At 40.7% G+C, this 24,740-nt stretch overlaps 1 protein-coding gene across 10 annotated transcripts in view; it reads left to right on the forward strand.

Annotated features, from left to right (window-relative positions):
• GRIA4 (glutamate ionotropic receptor AMPA type subunit 4) overlaps positions 1–24,740 on the forward strand; it is a 368,862-nt gene that overhangs the window by 137,083 nt on the left and 207,039 nt on the right. For all 10 annotated transcript variants that reach the window (XR_004626994.1, XM_034665671.1, XM_034665670.1 and 7 more), the window contains exon 4: positions 6,216–6,455. Coding sequence is in view for 9 of the 10 variants with exons in the window: in XM_034665671.1 (XP_034521562.1) it covers positions 6,216–6,455 (240 nt within the window). In the remaining variant the exon portion in view is untranslated. The remainder of the gene's footprint in view (positions 1–6,215; positions 6,456–24,740) is intronic.

Below are 24,740 nucleotides of genomic sequence, written 5' to 3' on the forward strand. Positions count from 1 at the left end.
TTCTCAGTGGAAAACACTGTATTAATTGTATTTTGTTAGAAATGCTTAACACAATGACTGGCATAAATTAGGCAGTATATAAGCATTTGTTTAATGAAACAATGAGTGGTAGTAGTATATCTACTTTTTTTTTTTTGGCAGTACATTCTTTCTATTACAGATGGATTAAACACCAACAAACACTTTTTACACTGCTTTATACAGTTTACCCAAACCAAGAAACAGTTCTGTTTATGTTGAAAAATGAATAGTTTAATCATGCAGATCCAAGTATCTACAAGGCTGGATTTTTTTTTTTTTTTAGACTCCACGCCCAACATGGGGCTTGGACTCCTGACCCTGAGATTGAGAGTCACATGCCCCGTGACTGAGCTGGCCAGGCGCCCCCACAAGGCTGGACTGTTAACAGAACTACCTGAAGTGGCATAGTGGTCATAGGAATTGGTTGGGTTTGCAGCCCAGCAGGTGTCCAAAGTTCCAAACCCAGCAGAAACTCCAGTGACGTGGGGGATTTAGGATGTCATTGGACATTGGCACCCTTGATGAGAGTGGTTCTGGTGGCTGGGAAGTAGACGAGCCAAGTGAAATGAGTTGGAAAACAGTGTAAGTGCAAAACCCCATCAACAGAAGTGCCTGGGGAAGAGTGGGAGGGTAAGAAGCGGTAAGTGTAGAAGGTTCTGTGTTTTATAAAATGAAGGACAGCTGGGCTTGTTTATGGAAGTCCTATAGAGCAGAGGAAAATTGCAGAGACACAAGAAATGGACGGGCAGCAGATGGAGCACTGGCCTGTGCTCTTCTTACCCGCACAGTGGTGGTCATGCAAAATCCAGCATATCACTTGGATTTATGTCCCACAACTTGAGAAACACTGAGCTAAAACTACATCGTTTGATTTACATGCGATAGAGGGCTATAAATCATCACAAATTACATGACAAATTGACTTGGTTTGGCATCTGGAATGGAATGGGGTGACTACCTGATGAAAAGGCAGATCTAATTAATTGACACCATGAGGTAAAAGATGAATGGATTATTACAACTGTTTATATTATGTGTTTATTTACATAATAACATGATCTACGTGATCTTATTAGTGAAGCAAAATATAGAATATGGGCTTAAAATTATGATTGGATTATTTCATTGGAAGTCTTATCCTGATTAGTGTTTGTATCCCAAAATATGTATCCATCTAATTTCATCACATCTATTTAGTGACTAAGCATTACATTAAAATTCAGTTTGCTCCCCTCTTATGTTTGCATTTCTGAACACATTGATAGTCAGCTTATTTTACTTTCATTAATTTGTGTATGCATTTAGATAGTTTAAGAAGTTCCATTGTTTGAATAATTATCTGTATACTAAGCAACAATAGATGTCATAAGAAATAACCAAGTGAAATTTGATTTTAGTGTTTGCAAAGCCAGATTATAGTACTAAATATGGAAATAATTATATTTTAAAATTTGAATCTGTTGGATCAAATAAAATACTATCTAGAGGATCACATCGAGTAATAACATTGAACATTTGACTGACGATCTATCCACGTACATAGGAAACCCAATAACCCTCATCTGCCAAGCATATAATTCTAGATTAAATGGACCAAAAAAAAAATTCAAATGAGTGCTACTAAAACTGGACATTTGCAAAGGGAAACTAAACTGTGAGTGACAAAATACAGCCAAAAGCAAAGTTATTAGTCTAAAACTTACTATAGTTTCCAAATAAACTTATTAGAAGGAGAATGACAAATGGCTGTGAAAAAGCAGGTTAGATAGATATTTATGATGTCACAAATGAATGAAAGCAGACAGAAGATGATTAAATATCAGAAGATACTGTTTGTTGAGGAACAAATGGAATAAAAGAAGTTAAATACTATAGCAAGCACCAGAGTAGTGGAAAGTCATAATGATTACATTGAAAACAACACAGTAGGAAAGAAAAAACAATCAAGGAACTTTGTACAGAGTATATTAATTGTTTTTGGCTTTTTTTAGTAGTGTAATACTATTGGTACATAAAATTTGATGTCGGCAGCAGCTCAGTGTTTGAAATAGATGAAATCAGAAGTGCTATTGGGCTTTTTGGGGGGAAAGGGTGCTACCAATTCCTCTCTCATCAGAGGTTCTCCTGCAAAGCTAATGAAGCCCTCTCAGGGAACTCATGGGGTTCCTAGAAAAAGAGTTTGGAAACCAAAACTTAACAAAAGTATGGTTTTAAAATGCCATAGCAAAGGATTATGTAAATGTTCAATATATGCTTGAGTATCTTAAAGTACATGACTTGCTTACGTTTTCTTTGTTTTTCCAAGATTTGTTTATTTTAAAGAGAGAGAGTGTGTGTGCTCACACTAGAGAGAGGGGCACAGAGAGAAACCCCAGCAGGCTCCCTGCTGAGCCCGGAGCCTGATGAGGGGCTTGATCCCACGACCTGAGCCTTAAGCCAGAGTTGGACACCCACCCAGCTGTGCCACCCAGGTGCCCCCCGTTTGCTTACATCTTCTTGAACAGCCACTGAAATCTGTGTGCACTTTCAGCACCAAACTGAAAGCCAGGATCTTAGGTTAGAGTTCTGAAGCTCTTCAACTTCTGTTTTCAATAAAGGAAAATAAAAAGTATTTGAATCAGATTATTTACTGATTAAAGATTGAGAGTGGGCCCTCAGTTTGCGTGAACATCGAGAGAACAGGACAATAGGAAAACTTTACAAGGGGGCCAGGGGACTCCTGGCTATATGCTAAATGTACAGCACTTATATAAAGATATCCAAAGCCTTGGTGTAACATTCACAAGATTCATATCTGATCCAGCAACTTGATTTATCAGGAAAGGTTTCTTAAGTTATAGAAACGAATTGGATTGAAACCCCAGATACCCAAATGCTACATCATGATGTTTCTTATGCCTTGCAAGAAAATTTCAGCCAGTCACACTGTCAGAACAAGCTTTCCAGGTTGGTCAGTCTACTCAGGTGATAAAATTGTAGTTCCTGGGCGAGCAAAGAATTAGAATTGGATGTTCTTCCTTCATGGAATTTCTTTATAAAATCTACCACTTATGGGGCTCCTGGGTGGCTCAGTCAGTTGAGCGTCTGCCTTTGGTTCAGGTCATGATCTCAGGGCCCTGAGATCGAGCCCCGCATTGGGCTTCCTGCTTGTGCTCTCTCTCACTCTCTCTCTGTCTCAAAAAAATAAATAAAATCTAAAAAAACAAAACAAAACAAAAAAACAAAAACTACCACTTACTAATTATCTCCTGTATAGGATTGTAGTTTTATATACATTATTTTATTTAGTCTTTGGCATATTATATATTTATAATTGAGACAAGTAAGATTAAATAACTTAGCCAAAGTCACCCGGCTAACAAGCAAAAGCACTAGAATTTGAACTGGTTTGCCAAGTTTATAGTCTTTCCCCCATATTTTAAAGTCTAGTCCATCCTAGTCTTGTCCATTTGAATATAGATGCTGGGCCCGTAGTTAGGTGTTACTTTTTCCAGAACATATACAATATCTCTTAGAGCATATTGTCTACAGAAGACCAATAACATCCATTTTCTGTTAATTGGTACCTTCTGCTATAATTACATTGCTCAGACTCTATCCCCAATTCCAGAGGCATAATAAACAAGAACAGAAAAAACACTGCCAGGTTTTATTAATTTATCTTATTTAATTATGCCTCATAATTTCCTAAAGCCCGGATATTATAGAATATAGATATAAATGTTATTAGGATAATTAATTTTTTTCCAAGATCCTATTACTACTTCAACAAAGCAAAATCTAATTTCTTTGTATCACAATGAACTACTCCTGAGATAAATACCTCTAGATTATCCAGTATTCTAGGCTTAATAAATTTATTTATTTATTTTTAAAGATTTTATTTGTTTATTTGACAGAGAGAGAGACAGCCAGCGAGTGAGGGAACACATACAGGGAGTGGGAGAGGAAGAGGCAGGCCCACAGCAGAGGAGCCTGATGTGGGGCTCGATCCCACAACGCATGGATCACGCCCTGAGCCGAAGGCAGAAGCTCAACCACTGTGCCACCCAGGCGCCCCTAGGCTTCTTAATAAATTTAGCAATTAAAAGTAGTAACCAAAATCAGAAAAACATCAACATTTTAGAGAACTAAAGACTTCTTAAACTAGCTATATAANACATCAACATTTTAGAGAACTAAAGACTTCTTAAACTAGCTATATAAGCCAAGGAGAAATGGGACCTTTCACCGCATGTATTAGACTATAAGAATTTGGAATTCGAACAGCCATGCTTTCCTTCATAATCAGAAAAAGTATTTTTTAATGCAAGTTTGTATCCTTTAAAAGGTAAATTAGAAAAAGTCACCCAAATTTGGACTAGGATTCAGTCATGCCAAAGAAGGGATCAAAATGAAGCTAGACAAGACCCTTGAAAAGAGGTGGGGTTTTTTTGTTTTTATTTTTTCTTATGTATTTGCAACAACCAGGAGCATAGACAAGAAAGAAGGGAAGGCTGTGCACCTGTTCACTGCAGGTCCTCTTACTGCAAGTCCTCTTACTGCAAGAGGACTTGGTTCTACTGGGTTTTGAAATGGCTTTGTCTTCGCTTTACCTAGAATCTGCACAGCTCGTCACAATTCCAAGCATCGAGGGCACCACAGTAGTGATTTTCCAGACAGCTTGTTTTCGAAACATGGTTCTAGAAAACTCTAAGGTTGCAGGGGGGGGGGGGGGGAAAAAAACTGCCACTGCAAAAAACAAACAAAAAAGCCACAAAGTAACGAATTTAGGTACATTATTTATCTCCGTTTTATTTTAGTTCTTTTTATGGGGTTTTGTCTTGTTCTTCCTTTTGGAGCATATTCCTCTGTCTTCTCATTTTGCTCGACTTTCTGTGTTTCAGTGAGTTAGGCGAACAGCTACTATTCCTAAAGTTGAAGAAATGACCCCATGGATGGTCATCCCCGGTGTAGATTCTGTGTGCCTGGTGGCTGCGGTGGGCTGGGATTCCCCGGAGGGTTGGCTGAGGGTGAAGCGGGCACGGGCTGCAGCGGTCCCCCGCCTCCCTGCAGTGAGGGTGCCCCGGGAGGACGGCAGAAGCCGAAGCTGGTGAAGCGGGGTGTCCCTGGGAGCTCGGTGCAGGGCGTGCCCTGGCTGGCAGGTGGAGAGGAGGCCTGCACAGCTGTCTCGAGCTGGAGTGCTGGGCGCCTGTTTCATCATACCCCGCTGGTTGGGGTGCCCCGCGGTGCGTCATGCTGGGCCCACCTTGGGGGGACGCCTGAAAATGGTGTGGGCTCAGGGCCGGGGCGCACTGAGGCGGCAGGCCAACTCGGCTGCCCAGACCCTGCTCCATGGGATCAAGGTGGAGGGGCACAGAGAGCGTGGGCTCGCCAGCCCCTTGGACTCAGAGTTCTTCCAGCAGCTTCCCCGCTGCTCAGTGGAGCTCTAAGGCTGGATCGTTTGTATTCTAGTTGCTCTTTTAAACTGCGGGTTTTTTTTTCCTGTGCCCGAGGGCATCTGGGGCTAGAGCCAGGGCTCGCGGAGGCAGCAGGCCGGCCGTGGCGCCCAGAACCCTGTTCCCGTCAGCACCAGGCGCTCGCAAGGTGGAGGCCAGTGTAAACAGTGGCGCTCGCCAGCCTCTGCAGCTGGAGCGGTGCCAGCAGCTCCCCCGCCGCTTGGCAGGGTTCTAGGGCTGAGGCCTGTGTGTTCTGCTTGCTCCTTTACACCCGGGCTTTCTCCCGCGCCCCACGGCAGGCGGATCTAATCCGGGTGCCTCCGTCCTAGCACAGCAGCTCCGGTTCTCCCGGGGGAGCGGCTCCCGGGGCCCTCGGTTCTCCCGGCGGAGCGGCTCCATAGGCCCTCGGTTCTACGGGAGGAGCTGCTCCCCAAGTTGGCGCAGACTCGGCGGGAGAGGTGAGCGCGGCCTCTTCCGGCGGCGCCATCTTGCACCGGAAGCCAAATTGGCTCCTTGAGAAAGGAAGCCTGTGGCTCCTCGTTGTCTCGCCCAGTGCGGGGCCCTGGGTGCGCACGCACAGATGCGTTAATTGAGCACACAATTAATTATACGCTTGACTCTTACTCTTTCCTTACATAACATTCCTTGAGGTTCCTGTGAGTCACACTTTTTTTTAGCTTCATAGACTGTCGATGTGGAAGTCCACAGTTTGAGAGTGTGCTAATAGTTTGCGTTTTTTTTTTTTCTTTTTTTCAGTCTGTTCCCAGTATTCTAGAGGAGTTTTTGCCATTTTCGGACTTTATGATAAGAGGTCGGTACATACCCTGACCTCATTCTGCAGCGCCTTACACATCTCGCTCATCACGCCCAGTTTCCCCACGGAAGGGGAGAGCCAGTTCGTGCTGCAGCTGAGGCCCTCCCTGCGGGGGGCGCTCCTGAGCCTGCTGGATCACTACGAGTGGAACTGTTTCGTCTTCCTGTACGACACCGACAGGGGTAAGTCGCACGTTCATGGTTACGTAAGTGAAACTCTCGTTTTTTACTCGAAATGGTCTTGTATCACTTTTGTGATTCACGGAAATATTTTGAGCCCTAATGTGGCTAGAATCAGAAAATGGTCGATGTGAATTATTAGTAATTTTATCTTGACTCTGGGCGAAAAATTGTAATTAAACAAGCTTCAAATGTACGAGGTTATTCATGAGCAAACCGTGCTTTGTTACTTAGCCGAAATCAAATAATTCTATGAAAATTTCCATGATGATATTTCAGGTACAATCAGGAAATAAATATGTCTTTTACCTCAAGTGCAGATGATTTAATGTCTTGGAATGTCTTTAGAAAGTAGCAGGTTGATTTTTATGTCTACATCTATGTATCTCTAATTTTATTTTAAAAAAGAAAAAGAAAAGGTAGGTTGAACCGTAGAATTGAGAATTTTTTTTAGTTTAAATTCAATTAGACAACATATAGCACATCATTAGTTTCATACGTAGTGTTTGAAATGTAAAATTTTGAGTACTTGAAGCATGGTGTCAAGGCAGCACAGCTTTGGTGCTAAGGCTTTTTGCTTGCTTGCAGCCTTTCACTTTATCAGGCTGTGAAGATTAATAAGTGATACTGTACATCTCATATATTGGAAAAACAAAGTAAAGAATGTTAGATTATTGACAATCCATTCATTTGTATACATGTTTGAGATACTTTGACTTTTCAGTGTGAGAATTAACTTAAGAAGTTCTATAATCTTTTTTTTTTAGTTCTTTTTTAAAGCTTAGTGATTAGAATTGCAGCAATGCATTATATTCCAAAATAAACAGCAGGAAACCTCCTGTGGGATTTTGTCTTCGATCTTTTGCTTCTTTTATAATTTTAGAATCACAAGACCAGTTTATTTGCTCTAAGATACTGGGTTTAGGATTATGTGTCACTGTCACCAACTTTGGCGTGAACCTCAGCTGTGAACATGATTACTTTCTGTCATAAACATAGTTGGCTAAGTCATCCATATTTTCACATCGTGCAGAAAAAAAGAGAATATATCAACATTAAAGCATTAAAGACAAGAATTTTTTTTTAATGTACAAAACCAAATGTAAAGAAATAAGATGGTTTAGTCCATTTTGGTACTTTTCTCTGATCTTCTGTTACTTTTCATGTTATGGGGCGCCTGGGTGGCTCAGTCGTTAATCATCTGCCTTCAGCTCAGGGTGTGATCCCAGGGTGCTAGGATCAAGCCCCACACCAGGCTCCCTGCTCTGCAGGGAGCCTGCTTCTTCCTCTCCCACTCCCCCTGCTTGTGTTCCCTCTCTCACTGGCTGTCTCTCTCTCTGTCAAATAATAAATAAATAAATAAATAAAATCTTTAAAAAATTTTTGTTTTCATGTTGTAAGAAATCGCCTTAATATGACCCTGAATTTCTCCACAAACTTGAGTAGAATATGGCTTTCTGATGTATCAGAAATTCTTTTTTTTAATTTTTATTTATTTATTGATTTTTTTAAAGATTTTATTTATTTGTTTGACAGAGAGAGAGACAGGCAGCGAGAGAGGGAACACAGGCAGGGGGAGTGGGAGAGGAAGAAGCAAGCTCCCAGCGGAAGAGCTTGATGTGGGGCTCGATCCCAGGACTCTAGGATCACACCCTGAGCCGAAGGCAGACGCTTAACGACTGAGCCACCCAGGCGCCCCAGAAATTCTTATTTTGGAATATGTTATTTCATTGATCCACTCATTACTCCTGAAATCTTAATCCTTGTAGTGATAATAATGATCTCATAAGATGCAAGGGATTCACTCTGTCATAACTTACTGTTTTCGTGTTGAATCCTGGTCAGTAAAAGGAATGATGCTTCCTTTCCTCTCTAAGACCTGTGTTCAAGTTCTGTTTTGCTATTGAGGAGCTGCATGAACCTTCCAGTATTTTTGTCCACATCTCTTAGGGAGACAGAAATATAGACAGAGAAGGTGGAAAGTTATACTGCATTGTCTTGAAGGCCCATTCACCCTTCTGTAAGGTTTCTTTATATTTTATATTGTAAACAGTCTATTCCTAACCTAGAAAGGGTGGGCAGAAAAAGAAAGATAGGAGGTGGCATCAGCGGTCTCTTTAGCAGGTGACTCCCTGCTTCTTTTCATTTGACTGCCTCTCAAAGAAGAAAACAAAGTGTTCATTCATTTATTTATTTAATCTATCCATTTGTCATTCAATAAAAATTTACTGTTCAGTTTGTCTGTATCAGGCACTTTGATAGGTATTAAGAATGCAGTGATGAGTAGGACAGTACCGAAAGTAAGTTGACTCACTTGATATGGGTTCATTAGGAAACAGTATACAAGATTCCACTTGACAGCCAGGAGCTTGCCTTTGATACATAACTTGATGTTTTACGATTTTAACTTAGAACAAAACTTCAGTAAGATTTTTGAGTTGATAAATTTAAGGCTACTAAGTGCTTGAAATGTGGCTTATGGACTTGAGGATCTGAATTTTAAATTTAAGTTTTAATTGGTTAAGTATCCGCATTTGCCTTATGGCTACCGTATGGGACAACACAGTGTATCTAAACAACGAACTCATTTGGAATAACAGATTGCACTGTGAATGAAACATCTGAATCTTTTCTAGATTCATATAGGAAAAGAACTTAGAGAATACCCTGTACAGATCCTTTTTATAGTAATTTTCACATTGCATTGTGTACACATTTACATATCTTTCCTTCCCCCAGAAATCTTTCACCAGTAATTATTATATCATATTACCTTTATACATTTTGTGTATAGTGTAGTAACCCCTGAGAAGCATGCTATAAACATGAAATGGACTCATGGATTAATCAAGTGAAGTCCTTGACAACTGGTGCCAAAAAATTTTAGTGCTCTAATAACTAATCATGTAATTCATATTTTATTAATGATACCATATTTTGTTTTGTTTTGTTTTTGATGATATCATATTTTAGTGTCTCAGAGAGCTCATAGACTGGTCAAAATGAAAAATTCTTCCTATAAGGATAGCCCTTGAATTAAATGCAGTTTTCTTATCATGAAAAAATGTGGAGAAGCCTGAAAAATACTGTTCTTGATTTAGATATAATTAAGCTAAGTATTTGTAGCATTTTAAAGTAATCTATATTTTTGGTAACATAAAACCTTGAAAATCTTTTCAAATCGACTTAAAGGGAAATCATTTTCCTTCAGTGAAAAAGACGTTAATTTAAGTAATATAAGCAGTGGTTATTTTCCCATTTGAAATACATCATTTTAAAGGGAAATATTTTTTACTTGTGCCTATTGCCCAGAATTTTACATATTTATGATGGCTTTTTGGCCATTTCCAACACCACTGGTCACAAGGTGAATTTATGATCAAGGGAGAGTTGAGGAGATGTAAACCTAACATTTTTAAAATTCTAATGATCACTGTCAGTGTTTTCCACAGAACTGCTATGAAGGCCAGCCCTTTTGATCTCACATCCGGAGTAAGCAATGGCTGACACTGACCATGTTTTACTTCTTCCTGCTTCTCTTTAAGGCTTAATGTTCAATGTTTTATCACATCAGTACTTTCCAGGCTAGCAGTGTTATTTCACAGGTCACTGAATATCTTGTATTCAGTATCTGAATTAGTATTATAGCATTATGTAAATTGTCCCTAGGAGAGATACATTTGGCAAGGCATAGAGTAGAAAACTTTACTTTGGTTTGTTTTGGCTTATTTCCTCTGGCCTGTTTTTTTTAGCTTTTTTTTTCTTTTTACAAAAATATATTCTACACGTAGCATAACATACTTTGAAAAACCTAGGAAACAGTGTTGGGGGCTGGCATAATGTACATGTGCTTCCCCTGTGCTGAAGCCAGAGCAAGGAGGGAAGGCGGATGGAAAGACAACTTTGCGTGGGGAGGGCAAGGATCTTGCTGTTTCATTTCTACTTTTGGGGTTTTGCTACATACATGCCTTTTCTTTATAAATGACCTTAAATCCTTTTGCAAAAAGTCAAGATCTAAATAACAGAAATAGGAACAAGTGAAGAGTCATGGAATACCTTTCAGTGATACCTCTATTGCTCCCCAGTAAGTAAGCCTGAATGAAATGCTCCAGAGAACTCTCCTGTCTTCCCTTTGGGTTCTCAACTCGACTTCTGTATTTCTTCTCATATTGTTGTTCTTTTACTCTTTGCTTCCTTCTCTTCCTGCCCTCCGAACCTAATGTGGATAGGCAGCACGATTCCAGGGAACTGGGAGCCTCAACCCTCTGTCAGTCATTACCAGTCATGGACTTTTGGTAAACTCAGACAGAAATAATGTAGGGGGACGACCCAGCAGAAACCTCCAAGGAATATGGCATAACGACTTCAGTTCACACCAAAATACTCCTCCTGGTTCTGCTCCCTCTTTGAAATTCGTTTCAGAGAGGTGTGAGTTGGGAAAGATTTTCAGGGGTAACTGTGCACCTGTCAGCTGGGCTCGGTGCCATGCAGAGGAATGGTCAGTGTGGAGTGGTGCTTACAAGCACCCATTTCCACTCTTCAGTTCCCATACGGGCTATTGTACACCTGCACACGTCTGCCATTAGTTGTGCCACTTAACATGCATATGGTCCATTTTTCTTATTAAAAACAAAATTAGAAACATGATAGCAAAACAAAGATAATTGATGCATGAATTCAGGAGAAGTAAGGATCTTTCAGATCCTAACCAGGTGTTATCCAAGAAGGGATAAAAAATTTATCTTTAATTCTTGATATATTAAGCCCCATTTTCCATTTATTTCCTAACCCCAGGGGAAAAACCTTTGAGTCTAAAACCCACATGAGGATGAAGAGGAATTCCCTTTTCCTTTATTATGTTCAGTTAGCCACTGTATCATTAGTTTTGGATGTAGTGTTCAGTGATCCATTAGTTGCATATAACACCCAGTGCTTATCACAACACGTGCCCTCCTTAGTACCCATCACCCTTTTACCCCCTCCCCACCCTCCGAAACCCTCAGTTTGTTTCCCAGGGTCCATAGTCTCTCATGGTTCATCTCCCTCTCTGATTTCTCACCCTTGAGATTTCCCTCCCTTCCCCTATGGTCCTCCGTGCTATTGCTTATGTTCCACATAGGAGCGTAACCATATGATAGTTGCCTTTGTCTGCTTGACTTACTTCACTTAGCATAATCCCCTCCAGTTCTATCCACGTTGGTACAAATGGTGAGTATTTATCCTTTCTGATGGCTGAATAATATTCCATTGTATGTATGGACCACATCTTCTTTATCCGTTTGTTTGTTGAAGGACATCCTGGCTCCTTCCACAGTTTGGCTATTGTGGACAATCCTGCTATGAACAGTGGGGTGCAGGTGCTCCTTCTTTTCACTACATCTGTATCTTTGGGGTAAATACCCAGTAGTGCAATTGCTGGGTCGTAGGGTAGCTCAATTTTTAACTTCTTGAGGAACCTCTGCACTGTTTTCTAGAGTGGCTGCGTCAGTTTGCATTCCCACCAACAGTGTCCTTTCTCCACATCCTGGCCAACATTTGTTGTTTCCTGTTTTGTTAATTTTTGTGAATTCCCTTTCTATAAACATCCTATGACGAACCTCAGGCAATTACCTGTGTTTATCGTGAACTCATTAGGATTTAGACTATTTTTATAGCTCATCCCAATACGTTTGGTTACTGATTTTCATTACATTTCTAGTCAGGCTGACAATGCCAAATATTTACTTGTTGCCAGTTGCCAAGTATGAGGATAACCCATTCTACCAGGAGGAGAACAACACTTATCTGTATCTTTCAAGCATGTATCACTGCCTTCCTACTGGAACCAAGCCAGTAGGAGAGCAAAAAAAAAAAAAAACAAAAAAAAACCCTGTATAAAAATAACAACGGAGCTTCCTATGGAGGTTCTGACTTGTAATTGAGGGAGAAAAAGTAATCAGAAGCAGGCAAAGCAGCCTCTGCTCCCTTCACACCATCTCTTTTAGTATCACCTGCAGTGTTTATTTTCTGCCCTCATTAACCCAGATTCCACAGGCTGTTTCCACTGTGGGTTGGGAAGGGGAGCAGTAGACTAAGGGGCAAGTGAATGGATGAAGGAGCACCAGTGGTTGTTCTCACAAAGAGGGTTATGTGTCCAGTCCCTTTTCCTTGGTGAAAGGAGGCAGAGGGAGGCACATGTCCATTACCTCCCACTTTCCCTCGTTACAGAATGGAGGGGTTGAGGGCAAATGCTGAAAGTCATATCCTAAAGGTGTGCTAAAATACAACAAGGAGAATGCATTGAGCTGCACTGCCAGACAAGGGGATTATCAAAGAGCAATGAAGTAAAGCTACAAGGAGGGTAGTCAGAGAAGGGATCCGAGCAAAGAGCAGGAAAGTAAGCAGTGTATGAACAAATTGGAGAAAGTCTGGAGAAGGACAGAAGCCTACGGTTGCTTCCGTGGTGTCAGCAGCCTTCCAAACATTTATTTGAAAGGTTAAAGAGGCCTGAGTGTAATGGCAGGGCAAGTAGACATGCAGCCTTCCATGAATATTTGTGCCGGGTCAGTTCAGCTGTCAGCTGGGAGGCACTAGATGCATTGTTGACTATCTGGATGTTCCTCCTTTCCCATTTGCTTCCCGTTGTTGGGGTTCCATCTGAATGGAAGAGCAGAGAGCAGATCTGGGTAAGACCTTTAGAAGCCCAACTCACTGGAAAGGTGAGATTGTGCCCCCCCATTGAAATTCAAAATTCAAACAAGTTACAAACAGTTGTATGGCATCCATCAGAGTTCTGTTTTTCCCCCATGGGTGACCATATTAATGCTTTTATTGAAATATTAAATTTGTTTAGAAAATTTTGTCATGATTGGGGCACCCGGGTGTCTCAGTCGTTAAGCGTCAGGGCGTGATCACAGGGTCCTGGGATTGAGCCCCACATCAGGCTCCTCTGCTGGGAGCCTGCTTCTTCCTCTCCCACTTCCCCTGCTTGTGTTCCCTCTCTCACTGGCTGTCTCTCTCTCTGTCAAATAAATAAAGAAAATTTAAAAGAAAAAAAAATAAAATTTTGTCATGATAGAGGCCTGAGCGTAGAGTCAACCTGTCAGTTGAGTTATTGAGACAGACCTGCGGACTCCGGGGGAGGGGGGTGGGAGGGGGGACGGGGAAGGGACATGTTCCTTGAGGTTCCTTAGATCGAGGGAATGTGGATATAATATTTGAGCAGTTTTCTTACCCCCCAAAAACAAATGGCAAGGGTTTCTCACTGGCTTCATCTTTTCAGTGACCCATACCTTTCTAAAGCAGTAAGTTTGAAAATAACTGTAATTTTCTGACAACTTCTTTATTTAAAAAAAAAAAGTCACTTATCTGCAGATCTGGGGGAAGATCTTTCTTTTCGAGCTCTGACCGAACACATTGCCTCAAGGTAACGTATGTTGTCTCTACAAACTGTTCCTTCTCTTATGAAAATGGGACAAACGTGTGTTTAGTGACAATGCACAATCAAGGTTAAATCCTTGTAGTGCAAAACTTCTCAGGGGTAAGGTTCACTCAGGTGATGTGCTTTATAGTTTACACCACATTATAACATGTGGTGTCAGGGCTGTGGAAAGCAGAAGGTTACTGTGTCATATGATGGAAACGGTCCTTAGATATGAGTTGAGGCTGTGGCAGTTCTGCCATACCTTTGCCTGTCCAGACAGAAGTAGTTCCAGCATTAGTCCAGTCCTGTAACCCAGACGCCGTCCATGGAGGACAGTGGAGCACAACGGAAAGGGACCTGGAATCAGATCCCAGTGCACTGCTGATTACATGTTTGACCTTGCATAGGTTTCCTAAAATCGCTGGATGTCTGCGATCTACCAGGTCGCTAGGAGTTGTTTATAAAGTGCTCACATGGCTCCTGACGTACGACAAACTGCATATGTTATAGTTGCTGTATTACTTATTATTATTATCAGCAGCATTATTACTGTACTAATGCCATAACAGTTTATGCTTAAACTCCAATTAATATTTATCATTTTGTTTCAAAGATATTTGGTTAATGTATTATGAGACATACACCTTTTTTAATACAGGGACATGTCTGAGTATAAATGCGGAATTGATGAAGACACAAACAAGCATAAATTTGTGGTTCTTGTAGTTCGTTTCCTTCATAGACTTCTCTTACTCTGACTTCTCTTAAAATGCTGGCATTCCCCCTCAGCTCTGTCCTCAGCCATGTTGCCTCTGTAAACCTGGCTCCGAAGCTCCCTGTAGCACATTGCTAATTAGGATGATCTGATGACTTGCATTATCCTTCATCTAAGGTCCAGATTCCTTCAGCGATGCTGCCCAGCCCATCTCTTGATTACTTCTCCCATCTCGCTGGGTCGTCCACTTCTGCTGGAACACCCAGCCCCACTGAAAATGGCCTTTTCAAGATGCTGAGCACACTATACCTTCAGCTTTCCTTGATGCTCTGCACATGCCATTCCTTCAGCCTCAAACATTTAGTGCACATCTCTGTTTCCTGGTGTGACTCCTACTACTCATCCTTCAGGTCTGAGCATAATGTCTTTCAAGAGGTTTTTTTCTGCACATCTGCCCTTGAGTGATAAGCCCCCTTCCATGTGCTCCCATTGCATTTTTCGTTACTTGTATCAAACACAGGATTCTCTCTGTTTAATTCTGTGCTTTTGTCACCAGACTCTTTGAGGTCTGTAATAGCAGGGACTTGCTCAATGAGATTCCCTGAACAAGGACTGGACCTGCCGTTCAGTCACACTCCATAAATATGAATCTTAATGTCTCATCTTCACTGTATTTAGATAGAGCTCAGTGCTCATTGTTGAACCAGACTCATTTTCATGGTAACCATTGGAAGTCCCATTGTACCTAACATCTCAACATTCCAAGAGTGAATCTATCACCCGCCCCCTGAACTTGCTCCTTTTCATACATTTCTGCCTTAGAAGTGTACTCTGCCTTGCATGCTAGAAAAGGAAGAAGCTTCCTTACTCCTTGGTCTTCCTCATGCAGTCCTAGCCAACCAGCCATCAGCTTTGATAAATGTGTGCCTCACAGAAATATGCCAGAAACATCCCCTCCTCCACGTAAGTGCGTGGAAGACAGACGTGAGGGGGATCGCACTAGCGCCTCTGCTCAGACCTTCATTCTCCTGCATCAGCCAGCCTGCTTCCTGAGCTTCACCGGAAGCCTCTCCAATGCGGCTTCCATGGACTTGCCGGGCTGAACGATCTGCAACCGAGACCTCACGTGTGTCACTTCTGTGCCTTAACATCTACAAAGGGACCCAGAAATTGTACATTTTACTTACTGAATACTTGTCAGGAAGACTTCTCTGTGTATTTGGAAAGAATGACTTCAGAAGATATTGTGTGATGTCATATTTCTAAGGAAAGTGCCATGGAAGCTGATTTCCATCTTGGGTTGTGTATCAACAGGAAGAGTTTAGACTTCAGATAATAACAAAAACAAAGGAACGGTATATATGTATCAGTATGAATACCTGTGTATGCATGACGCACACATGATACGGAGCTGTTACTATAACTGCTGTGGCAGCTTCCTTATCTCCCTGAAGTCAGATTTCTGTTGTTGGTACATCGGCCTCAACATCTGGCTTCACTTTAAGGTCCACGGTGGCCCCTGAAGTTCCAGTCATGTCCACATTCCAGTCGGCCAGAAGGGGTGGAGGGGAAATAAAACCACACCACCTCCCTTTACCATACATGTCATTTTACACATGTAATTACGTGTGATCAGACATGCAATTTTGTGACAAGGTTATATTGGCTTGGAATATGCTGCAGAATATTACTTTTTTTTTCTTGTTTTCTGGGTGAGTCTATAAAATGGTATTTACTCAAAAGTTGGATAAAACATGCCTTAACATATTTGGGCATGAAGTCTGAAGAACTTTTTCAACCATGCTTCAGTTTCTTTCCTGATTCAGAATGCTATTCAGATTTTTCATTTATCCTTGTAGTACGTTTGTTGAGATACACAAAACACACATTGGCATGAGGAACTTAATGGTTCTGCCAGGAAGTATATTCTCTGTGATACCAGCCCTTTGAAACTTCTTAGAACTTTCTTCATTTTCCGGTACAAGTTCAACTTTAATAACGTTTCATGCAGTCTTAGCAAGAGCTTTTACTTTCTTCTTCTTCTGGAGTGGATGGGGGCACCGCCAGCATTCTAAATAATCATTACATGTTGTCGTTTGACTCTTCTGTGTCTGTACTAAATTTCTGACCTAATTGGATGATGTACATGGAAATCTCCCACTTTGGTCATAGATTTATCAATTTCTTATTGTATTTCTCTAGATTTTTGCTTTCTTTGTGACACATTTTCCTATAAAAATTTTTTAGAATATTTAGTGTTCTCCTCATAAACAAACTTTTTATACCATATAATAAACCTCACTCTCCTTAACGATGCTTTTTGTCTCGAGGTCTGTTTTTCCAACACTATATAGCTACCCAAGCTTTCTTTTGGCTCATATTTGTCAAGTATATCTTTTACCATGTTTTTATTTTCAACTTTCCCGCGTCCCTACATTTTAGGCATATATTTTTGGCAGCGTAACTGTCATTATGCATGGGGTAATTTTCTATGTGTGTTGCATATTTAATTCTCCCCAAACCCAATAGGTAAGTAGAATTGTTATCCTGTTTTATTCCCAAGACAGTTCAGATTTAGAGAGTTTAATTAATTTACCTGAAGTTACCTGGCAGCCAGTAGCAGAGCTAGGACTCAGCTGCTTCTGTTAGTCAACAAAGTCTTGCCTTTAGCCACTGTGTTACACTACATGCCAGGAAAAGTTTACGTTACATTCATTATGAGGGAGGATGATCTCTACTGAGGGTCAGCAAACTTTTTGTAAAAAGCCAGATAGAGGACACTTTAGGCTTTGCAGACGGTATGGTTTCTGTCACAACTACTCAACTCTGATGTGGTCGTGAAAACCAGCCATCGATAATACAGAAGTGAAGGAGCATGCCTGTGTCCTAATAAAATTCTGTGGACACTGAAATTTGAATTTCACATCATTTTCATGTGTCACAAAATCCTATTTTTATTTTCCTCTCTCCTTCCAAACATTTAAAAACGTAAAAACCATTCATACCTTACAAGCTATACAAAGGCAGATGGCAGGCCAGATTTGGCCTGTGGGCTGTAGTTTGCAATATGTGTACAGATTTATGTATTTTTTAAAAAAATACAATTTTTGAACATTGTATTGTTGTTTAATAGGGTTAACCTGGGTTAAGTTAAAAATGCATTAATGTGTTGGAAGTGGTTGTCCAGGTGTGTGGGTAAATGCCGCATTACTGCATGTGAGCCCACACCGCTTCCCGAGATAGCCCTTACTCATATTCCTTTGGGAAACACTGTAATTTAAAGTCTGTAGGACATGAACCAGACCTGCTCTGATAAATTTTTGTTTAAAATCAAAGTAATAATTTTTCTGACACTTATTTTCTATGTGATTTTGTCTCTAATGGGCTAATGGCTAGAATAACCTTCTGATCTATCGCAACATTGGCCACATTTCCATCCTGTACTGCACTCGTTTATTTTGGAAATATGGGTGTGCCACAGGTATTTTCGTTTGCTTTGAGCATTTTTATAGCCTAGCTCTACCTGTATGCTACCTGCTAACAGACTGTAGAATAACGAACAAAATGGCATAAAGAGAAGTATTTGCAGTCACGGTCACAGGACCAATTGTTGAAATGCATTTAGGGATCATGTTCCATCGGGTGGTATAGGCATGGTGCTGTGCTACATTGAGCAGGGAGTAGAAATACAAACTAAAAGAAGGAAATGGGTAAATGTCAGGTTGAAAGTAGTAGGAGATTCTAATACTCTTTGGGGCAGAACAAAAAGAATGTGAAGAAATAGGGTTTTTTTAGAAGAAACGAGAGTGAGAGAAGAGAGCACTCTAAGTACAGCAGGTAGCACAGACCAAGACTTGGAGGTGAAGAGTTTTGCATGAAGTTTTGCAGGTGCTGTGAAGTCTTTTTTGACTCAGACCTTTGGCACAAGGAGAGGGGGAGTAGAGGCCAGCGGTGGTTGTGATGAGGATGTTTCAGAGTGCACGAGGGTTACACGTTGGCCTCGTGCCACTGTCTGTTTACTTAAACTACCTTCCAGAACTCCTAAGACAGTTTGGAACGTAGCTAGAATGATTAATCCATGGCAGACTGGATGAGATCTACTGAGCGAAGGAAATAACGCCAGCAGATGTGAGTATCTAAACACAGTAGTTATCATCCCGTAGGAGATTACACTCTTAGTGTATTCCAGAGTTTAAGGTTTTTATTCTGTTTTGATAGATGCCTGATTAAGAGCATAACAAACAAGTGTTCTTCCTGGACTGCAGGAAAACGGCATAAACACTCATCTTTATAACAGTCTGTGGCTTTAATTTGGAAAGTAGAGAAAATAATTTTGTGAGGGAGACTGCTCTGTGGGCCTTTTACATTTTTCCTACCTCTACTCTGCCCAAAAGGATTCCATGTCATGTGTATATTAGGTGAGTGCACATTACTTTCTTTCTCACTTCATTGGGTATCTGTTAGCTCTTTTCTTGGGAATTTTAGAAAAAGATGCCTAAGAGATACATTTCTTCCAATTCTAACTTAGGGAAGATTTGAACTATGACTCCTCTTGAAAATTTGTCTACTTGTAAAATACTATTTTTTAAGTAGGCTCCATGCCCAGAGTGGAGCCCAAGGTGGGGCTTGAACTCATGACCCTGAGATCAAGACCTGAGCTGAGATCAAGGGTCAGATGCTTAACCTACTGAACCACCCAGGTGCCCCCACTTGTAACATATCTTAAAATGCTCCCAAACACAGCCTTAAGAGGCCAATTCAGAAATAGACAATCAGAGTATGAAGTTAAAACTAACATTTTATCTCTCATATATTCTAAACAGATTATTTTTCTGTAGTCTCATATCAAACTTGATGATTTATGTTAATTGCTGTGTACGTTTTTTACCTGAAAAGTGTGTTAGTTGAAGCATTTCAAATACTTCATTTTGTGAATTTTGTATTATCTGTGTTACATTATCTGTTTTCACTCAATTATTTAGGAAATAAATGGTATATGGAATCAGTGTCCACGTGCCCATTAAGTCTACAAAAATTGGTTTAGATAGGAACCATAGATTGTGTATTAAGGAGTTAGCATATTTTAAACAGTGAAAATGGCTGTTCAACTACAGGTAAGTTTGAGAGTGAGTTGTGTTCTTCCATATTAACCATATGTTGCCTTCATCTTACTATAGTTGGGGAAAGGCAGGTTGTTTTTAAAAGAACAGGGGAAAAAAGATTTAAAGGGAATTCTTAGTTTCTTAAGAAGCAGTCTTCTTCTTAGCACCTGGACTGCAAATAATTGTTTCTTGTCTAAAAACATGAGAACAAGGTAGATTTATTCTTACTAGGTCCAAGAGACTATTTTTTTAAAGATTTATTTATTTATTTTTAGAGACAGAGCATGAGTGGGAGGGGCAGAAGGAGAGGGAGAGAGAATCCCAAGCAGATTCCCCACTGAGCGCAGAGCCTGATGTGGGGCTTGATCCTACAACCCTGAGATCATGACCTGAGCCAAAAGCAAGAATCGGATGTTCAACTGACTTTGCCGTCCAGGCACCCCTAGATCCAAGAGAGTGTTAAAGACATGCAGTTGTCAGAATGAGGCCGATACTCCCTATTGGGCCAGATGTTAATAGCCAAGGAGTTCAGCCCCAAGAAGTGTGTGACCAATGGTGCCTCAGCCCTTAGACTATACAGAGTCTAAAATATGCCCTTTGAGGGAGAAGACCATTAGAGCAGTACAACCCTCAAAAGTGGATTCAGAGACCATCCTACGTTGGTCACGATACAGCTGAATTCAGTACAGATCAACATTAACATGGGGTGCAAAGTAGAACAGATTGTGGAATAGTCAAAATTTTTCTGATCCAGCATCGAACAGTACTCCTGTTCAGTGCTGTAATTGTGTATACAGATGTTTAAATTAAAAAGCGTAACTTGGGATGGGGCGCCTGGGTGGCACGANCGTTATGGGATCGAGCCCCATATCAGGCTCCTCTGCTATGAGCCTGCTTCTTCCTCTCCCACTCCCCCTGCTTCTGTTCCCTCTCTCGCTGGCTGTCTCTATCTCTGTCTAATAAATAAATAAAATCTTCAAAAAAAAGAAAAAAAGCGTAACTTGGAGCACCTGGGTGGCTCAGTCTTTAAGCGTCTGCCTTAGGCTCAGGGCGTGATTCCAGGGTCCTGGGATCGAGCCCCACATCGGGCTCCCTGCTCTGGTGGGAGCCTGCTTCTCCCTCTCCCACTCCCCCTGCTTGTGTTCCCTCTCTTGCTGGCTGTCTCTCTCTCTGTCAAATAAATAAATAAAATCTTTAAAAATAATAATAACAGTAAAATAAAAAGCATAACTTTTTTTAAAAATTGCAGTAGAATTGTATCAACAACAATAGCAAGAGTTCAGGTGCTGATAATTAATGTACATGAGATGAATGAGAATGAGTTTAAGGAAGCACTGGGACCAGCATATTGCTGAAGAAATTACTGCTGAGAACATGAGCTGCTCAGTGGAAAGCAGTGTGGAATGGATGGAGCTGAGGAGTGTAGTTAGGACCCAGTCTGAAGTTACTGCCCTTGGGCATGCATAATCACTAGAACTTACCAGTTAGCACAGACACCAGAGGTTTGACGCTTTTCATTCCTAACTTGTAGAAGAAGAGTCCGCAGACTACAGCTGGTGGACTGAATCAGGTGGACAGCCTTTTACTGCAAGTACAACAGCCACACTCACTCATTCTACATCCTCTGTGGCTGCTTTCACCCTGCAAGGGCAGAGTTGGACGCTTGCACAGAGACTGTATGGCCTGCAAAGCCTAAAATACTTACACCTGACCCTTCACAGAACCTTGCCAACCCCTGACTTAGAACCTTCATTGAAAATTGATTACTTCAATAGAATTATCGTACATAAAAAAGATATTTAAGTTTGTTCTGTGTATGCTTTCATTGCTAAGTAAACCAAATTTGCAGAATACAAAAATATCTCTTAAAAATTATTCATAAAAGTAATTCAGTAAATATTTGTCAAGTTGATTTCAGGATCTATGCAAGAATGTGAATATGAGTACCATGGAAATAGTGTTATAAATCCATAATATCATGGACATAGGTGCTTTCTCCTGGTATATTACATTCCTGAACTAACAAAGTCTTAGTTTTCATATCTTTTGCAATAATGATGAACTGTTCCTTTCAGTTACTGGATAAATAGAACCAAAGCTTTTGTTTTTAAAGAATGATATTTCTCTCTCTTGAGGATACCCTAGAATCATAGGCCTGATCAAAGCCTCTGACATAAAAGCATCAAAATAGGGATTATGCAAAATGCCAAGTGTTCATTTGCCTTTATGCACAGATGTGTCTATGGAAAACAAAACAAAACTATTTCCCAAGCATTTAGAAGTTTTTAGTGTTTATATATATGTATATATTAACATTAACATAGAGTCCACCATTTATATATATGTATATATATGCGTATATATGTATAAACAGTAAAAAATATATATTTATATATGTATTAATTGAAGTAAAACTACATAAAATGAGTTTTCATTTACCTCACATCGTGTTTAGTTTTCTGTTTGTTTTAATGCCACCTTACAATTTATGTTAACTAGGTAATAGATAAGGACTTTGGAAATTAACCTTGGAACCGCTGCAATGTAGTAATAGCACTTTCAACTTGAATTTAGTCTTATTTCCAAAATCCTAATTAGATCTGTGTATATGGCTTAATTTTGTTTGATAACTTGCATACTGACTCAAATAAAAAGTAGATCAAAGGCGTCTCTAAGCTGGACTGTTATCATAGCCTCTTTTTTAATATTAAATATATAATAAGTAAATATTAAACAACACACTACTGCACAAGCAATGGACCAATTAAAAAATAAAATGGCAAATCAGGTATGTCTCAAGGCAAAAGAAAACAATATTCCATAACCTATGGGATGCAGCAAAAGCAGATGTTAGAGTGAAATTTATGTTATAAAGCTTTTGTTAAGAAAAAAGTGCAAATAAACAACGTTACAGCACAAGAAACTAGAAAAAGAAGAAACTTAGCTGAAATTTAGTGGAGGAAAGAAGTAACAAAGTCAGATAAACAAAATAGAGACCAGAATAAACAATAACAGCATTGAAAGTAGTGACCAGTTTTTCCAAAAAGACAAAAACAAAAACAAGAATACGATATTGGCAGTGGTCTAACATTAAATAAGAAAAAACAGAGAGAAGCCAAAACAAAATGAGAAACGGAAAAGAGTACAACAGATAACCACAGAAATACAGAGTGTGATAACATTACTATAAACCATTATATACTAATGAATCAGATAATTTAGGGGGAAAAAAAGATGGGAAAAAAAAAGATAGTTCCTAAAAACGCACAAGTTACCATGCTTCGATTGTGAATCCAAGAAATAGGAAATCATCTTAGACCAATAACAAGAATGAAAGGTGAATTAGGAATCAGAAATCTCATAGTACAGAAAATCCCAAGACCACATGGTTTCATTGGTGAATTCTAGCAAACGTATAAAAAAAATAATGACAGTCTTTATCAAAACCTTACAGATTCCATGAGGCCAGTATTACCCTGATACCAAAGCAGGATTAAAAACAATATAAGAACAAAAAAGTCTAGTTTGTCTGTTTCCTTCCTTAGATTAGGGAAGTTTTCTGCTATTAGTTCCTCATATAAACCTTCTGCCCCCTTTTCTCTTCTTCTTCTGGGACTCCTGTCATACCAACATCATGATGTTTAATGGAGTCACTGGGTTCTCCAAGTGTATTCTCGTGTTCCATAATTCTTTTTTTTTCTTTAAAGATTTTATTTATTTATTTGAGAGAGAGAGTGTGGCAGGGGTGGGGGCAGAGGCAGAGGAAGAAGCAGACCTCTCACTGAGCAGGGAGCCTGATGTGGGACTTGATCCCCAGACCCTGAGATCATGATCTGAGCTGAAGGCAGATGCTTAACTGACTAAGCCACACAGGCACCCCACCATAACTCTTCTTTCTCTTTTGTTCAGTGTCATTATCTTCCATTACTCTGTCTTCTGGGTCACTAATTTGTTCCTGACATTGCAGCCTGCTGTTCCTTGAGTAAGGCCTGTTTCCATGATCAGTTATTGCATTCTTCATCTCTGACTAATTCTGTTATTCTCTTATCTCTGCAGTAAGGGCCTCCCTGAAGTCTTCCACTCATTTCTCAAGCCCAGCGAGTAGTAGCCTTACGATCGTTGCTTTAAATTCTCCATCAGGCCTGTTACTTCTTTCTGTTTCACTTAGGTCTCTGGTCATGGCCTTATCTTGTTCTCTGATTTGGGAGAAATTCCTCCATCTTGACATTTTGTCTAAGTCTCTGCCTTCTCTGTGTAACGAAAGCCTGTTATGTCTCCTGCTCCTGAAAATAATGGCCTTACGGAGAAGAGGTCCTGGAGTGCCCAGGGCCTGGAGCTTCAGGGAGTATCTCAGGTGTGTGCAGCATGCCCCCTGCTGTTGTGGTTTGGCTGCTCTGTCCTTCGGGCAGGTGGTCTGCAGAGGCTCTCCTTGCCCGCTGTGGACAGTGTTTGGTGTCTGGCCTGAATGTGGCAAGTTTTAATGAGGAGTGCTCTGCTCTGCTTGTGAAATGAGACCTGACATCAACTCCACCAGAACTGAGGCCTTGCAGGACTCCCTAGTTGGGAGACATGTGGGCAGGGGTTTCTGTTTGTCTTCTGGGGAAGGGGCCTGCCTCTCTGGGACTGAGGCAAGCCTGCCTGAGAAGGGCCTTCCTGGCAGAGTGCAGGGGTGTGGGATCTGATGTAAGCAGGTTAAGCAGCCGGTGTGGGCACTGTGCTGTTTTGCAGGTGGCTCCGTGTTTATGCTGAGGGGCAGGAGGGAAGTGGCAGCTCCTTTGTTCCCAGAGAGGTGTCTCTGTGAATGCGTTCTCTCAGGGGTGCACTCCAAGAAGAGCAAATAATCTCCCCTCTAGTGCCCCAGGAATTTCTCAGATTGCTGTTTCCACACTGTCTGCCCTTGGGCTATTTGCCTGCTTCCTCTCCAGCGGTAGGGCAGCACCCTCCCTGTTCTATCCCAGCCATACCAGCTGACCTTGAAAACACCAGGTTTTAATCCTGGTTGGTTGCAAGAATTCAAGAAATTCAGCCCCTCTCATTTTCCAAGCCAGTGACTTGGGGGAAACGTTCTC

This window comes from Ailuropoda melanoleuca, chromosome 8 (assembly GCF_002007445.2).
Source record: "Ailuropoda melanoleuca isolate Jingjing chromosome 8, ASM200744v2, whole genome shotgun sequence".
In the NCBI taxonomy this organism is placed as follows: Eukaryota; Metazoa; Chordata; class Mammalia; order Carnivora; family Ursidae; genus Ailuropoda; species Ailuropoda melanoleuca.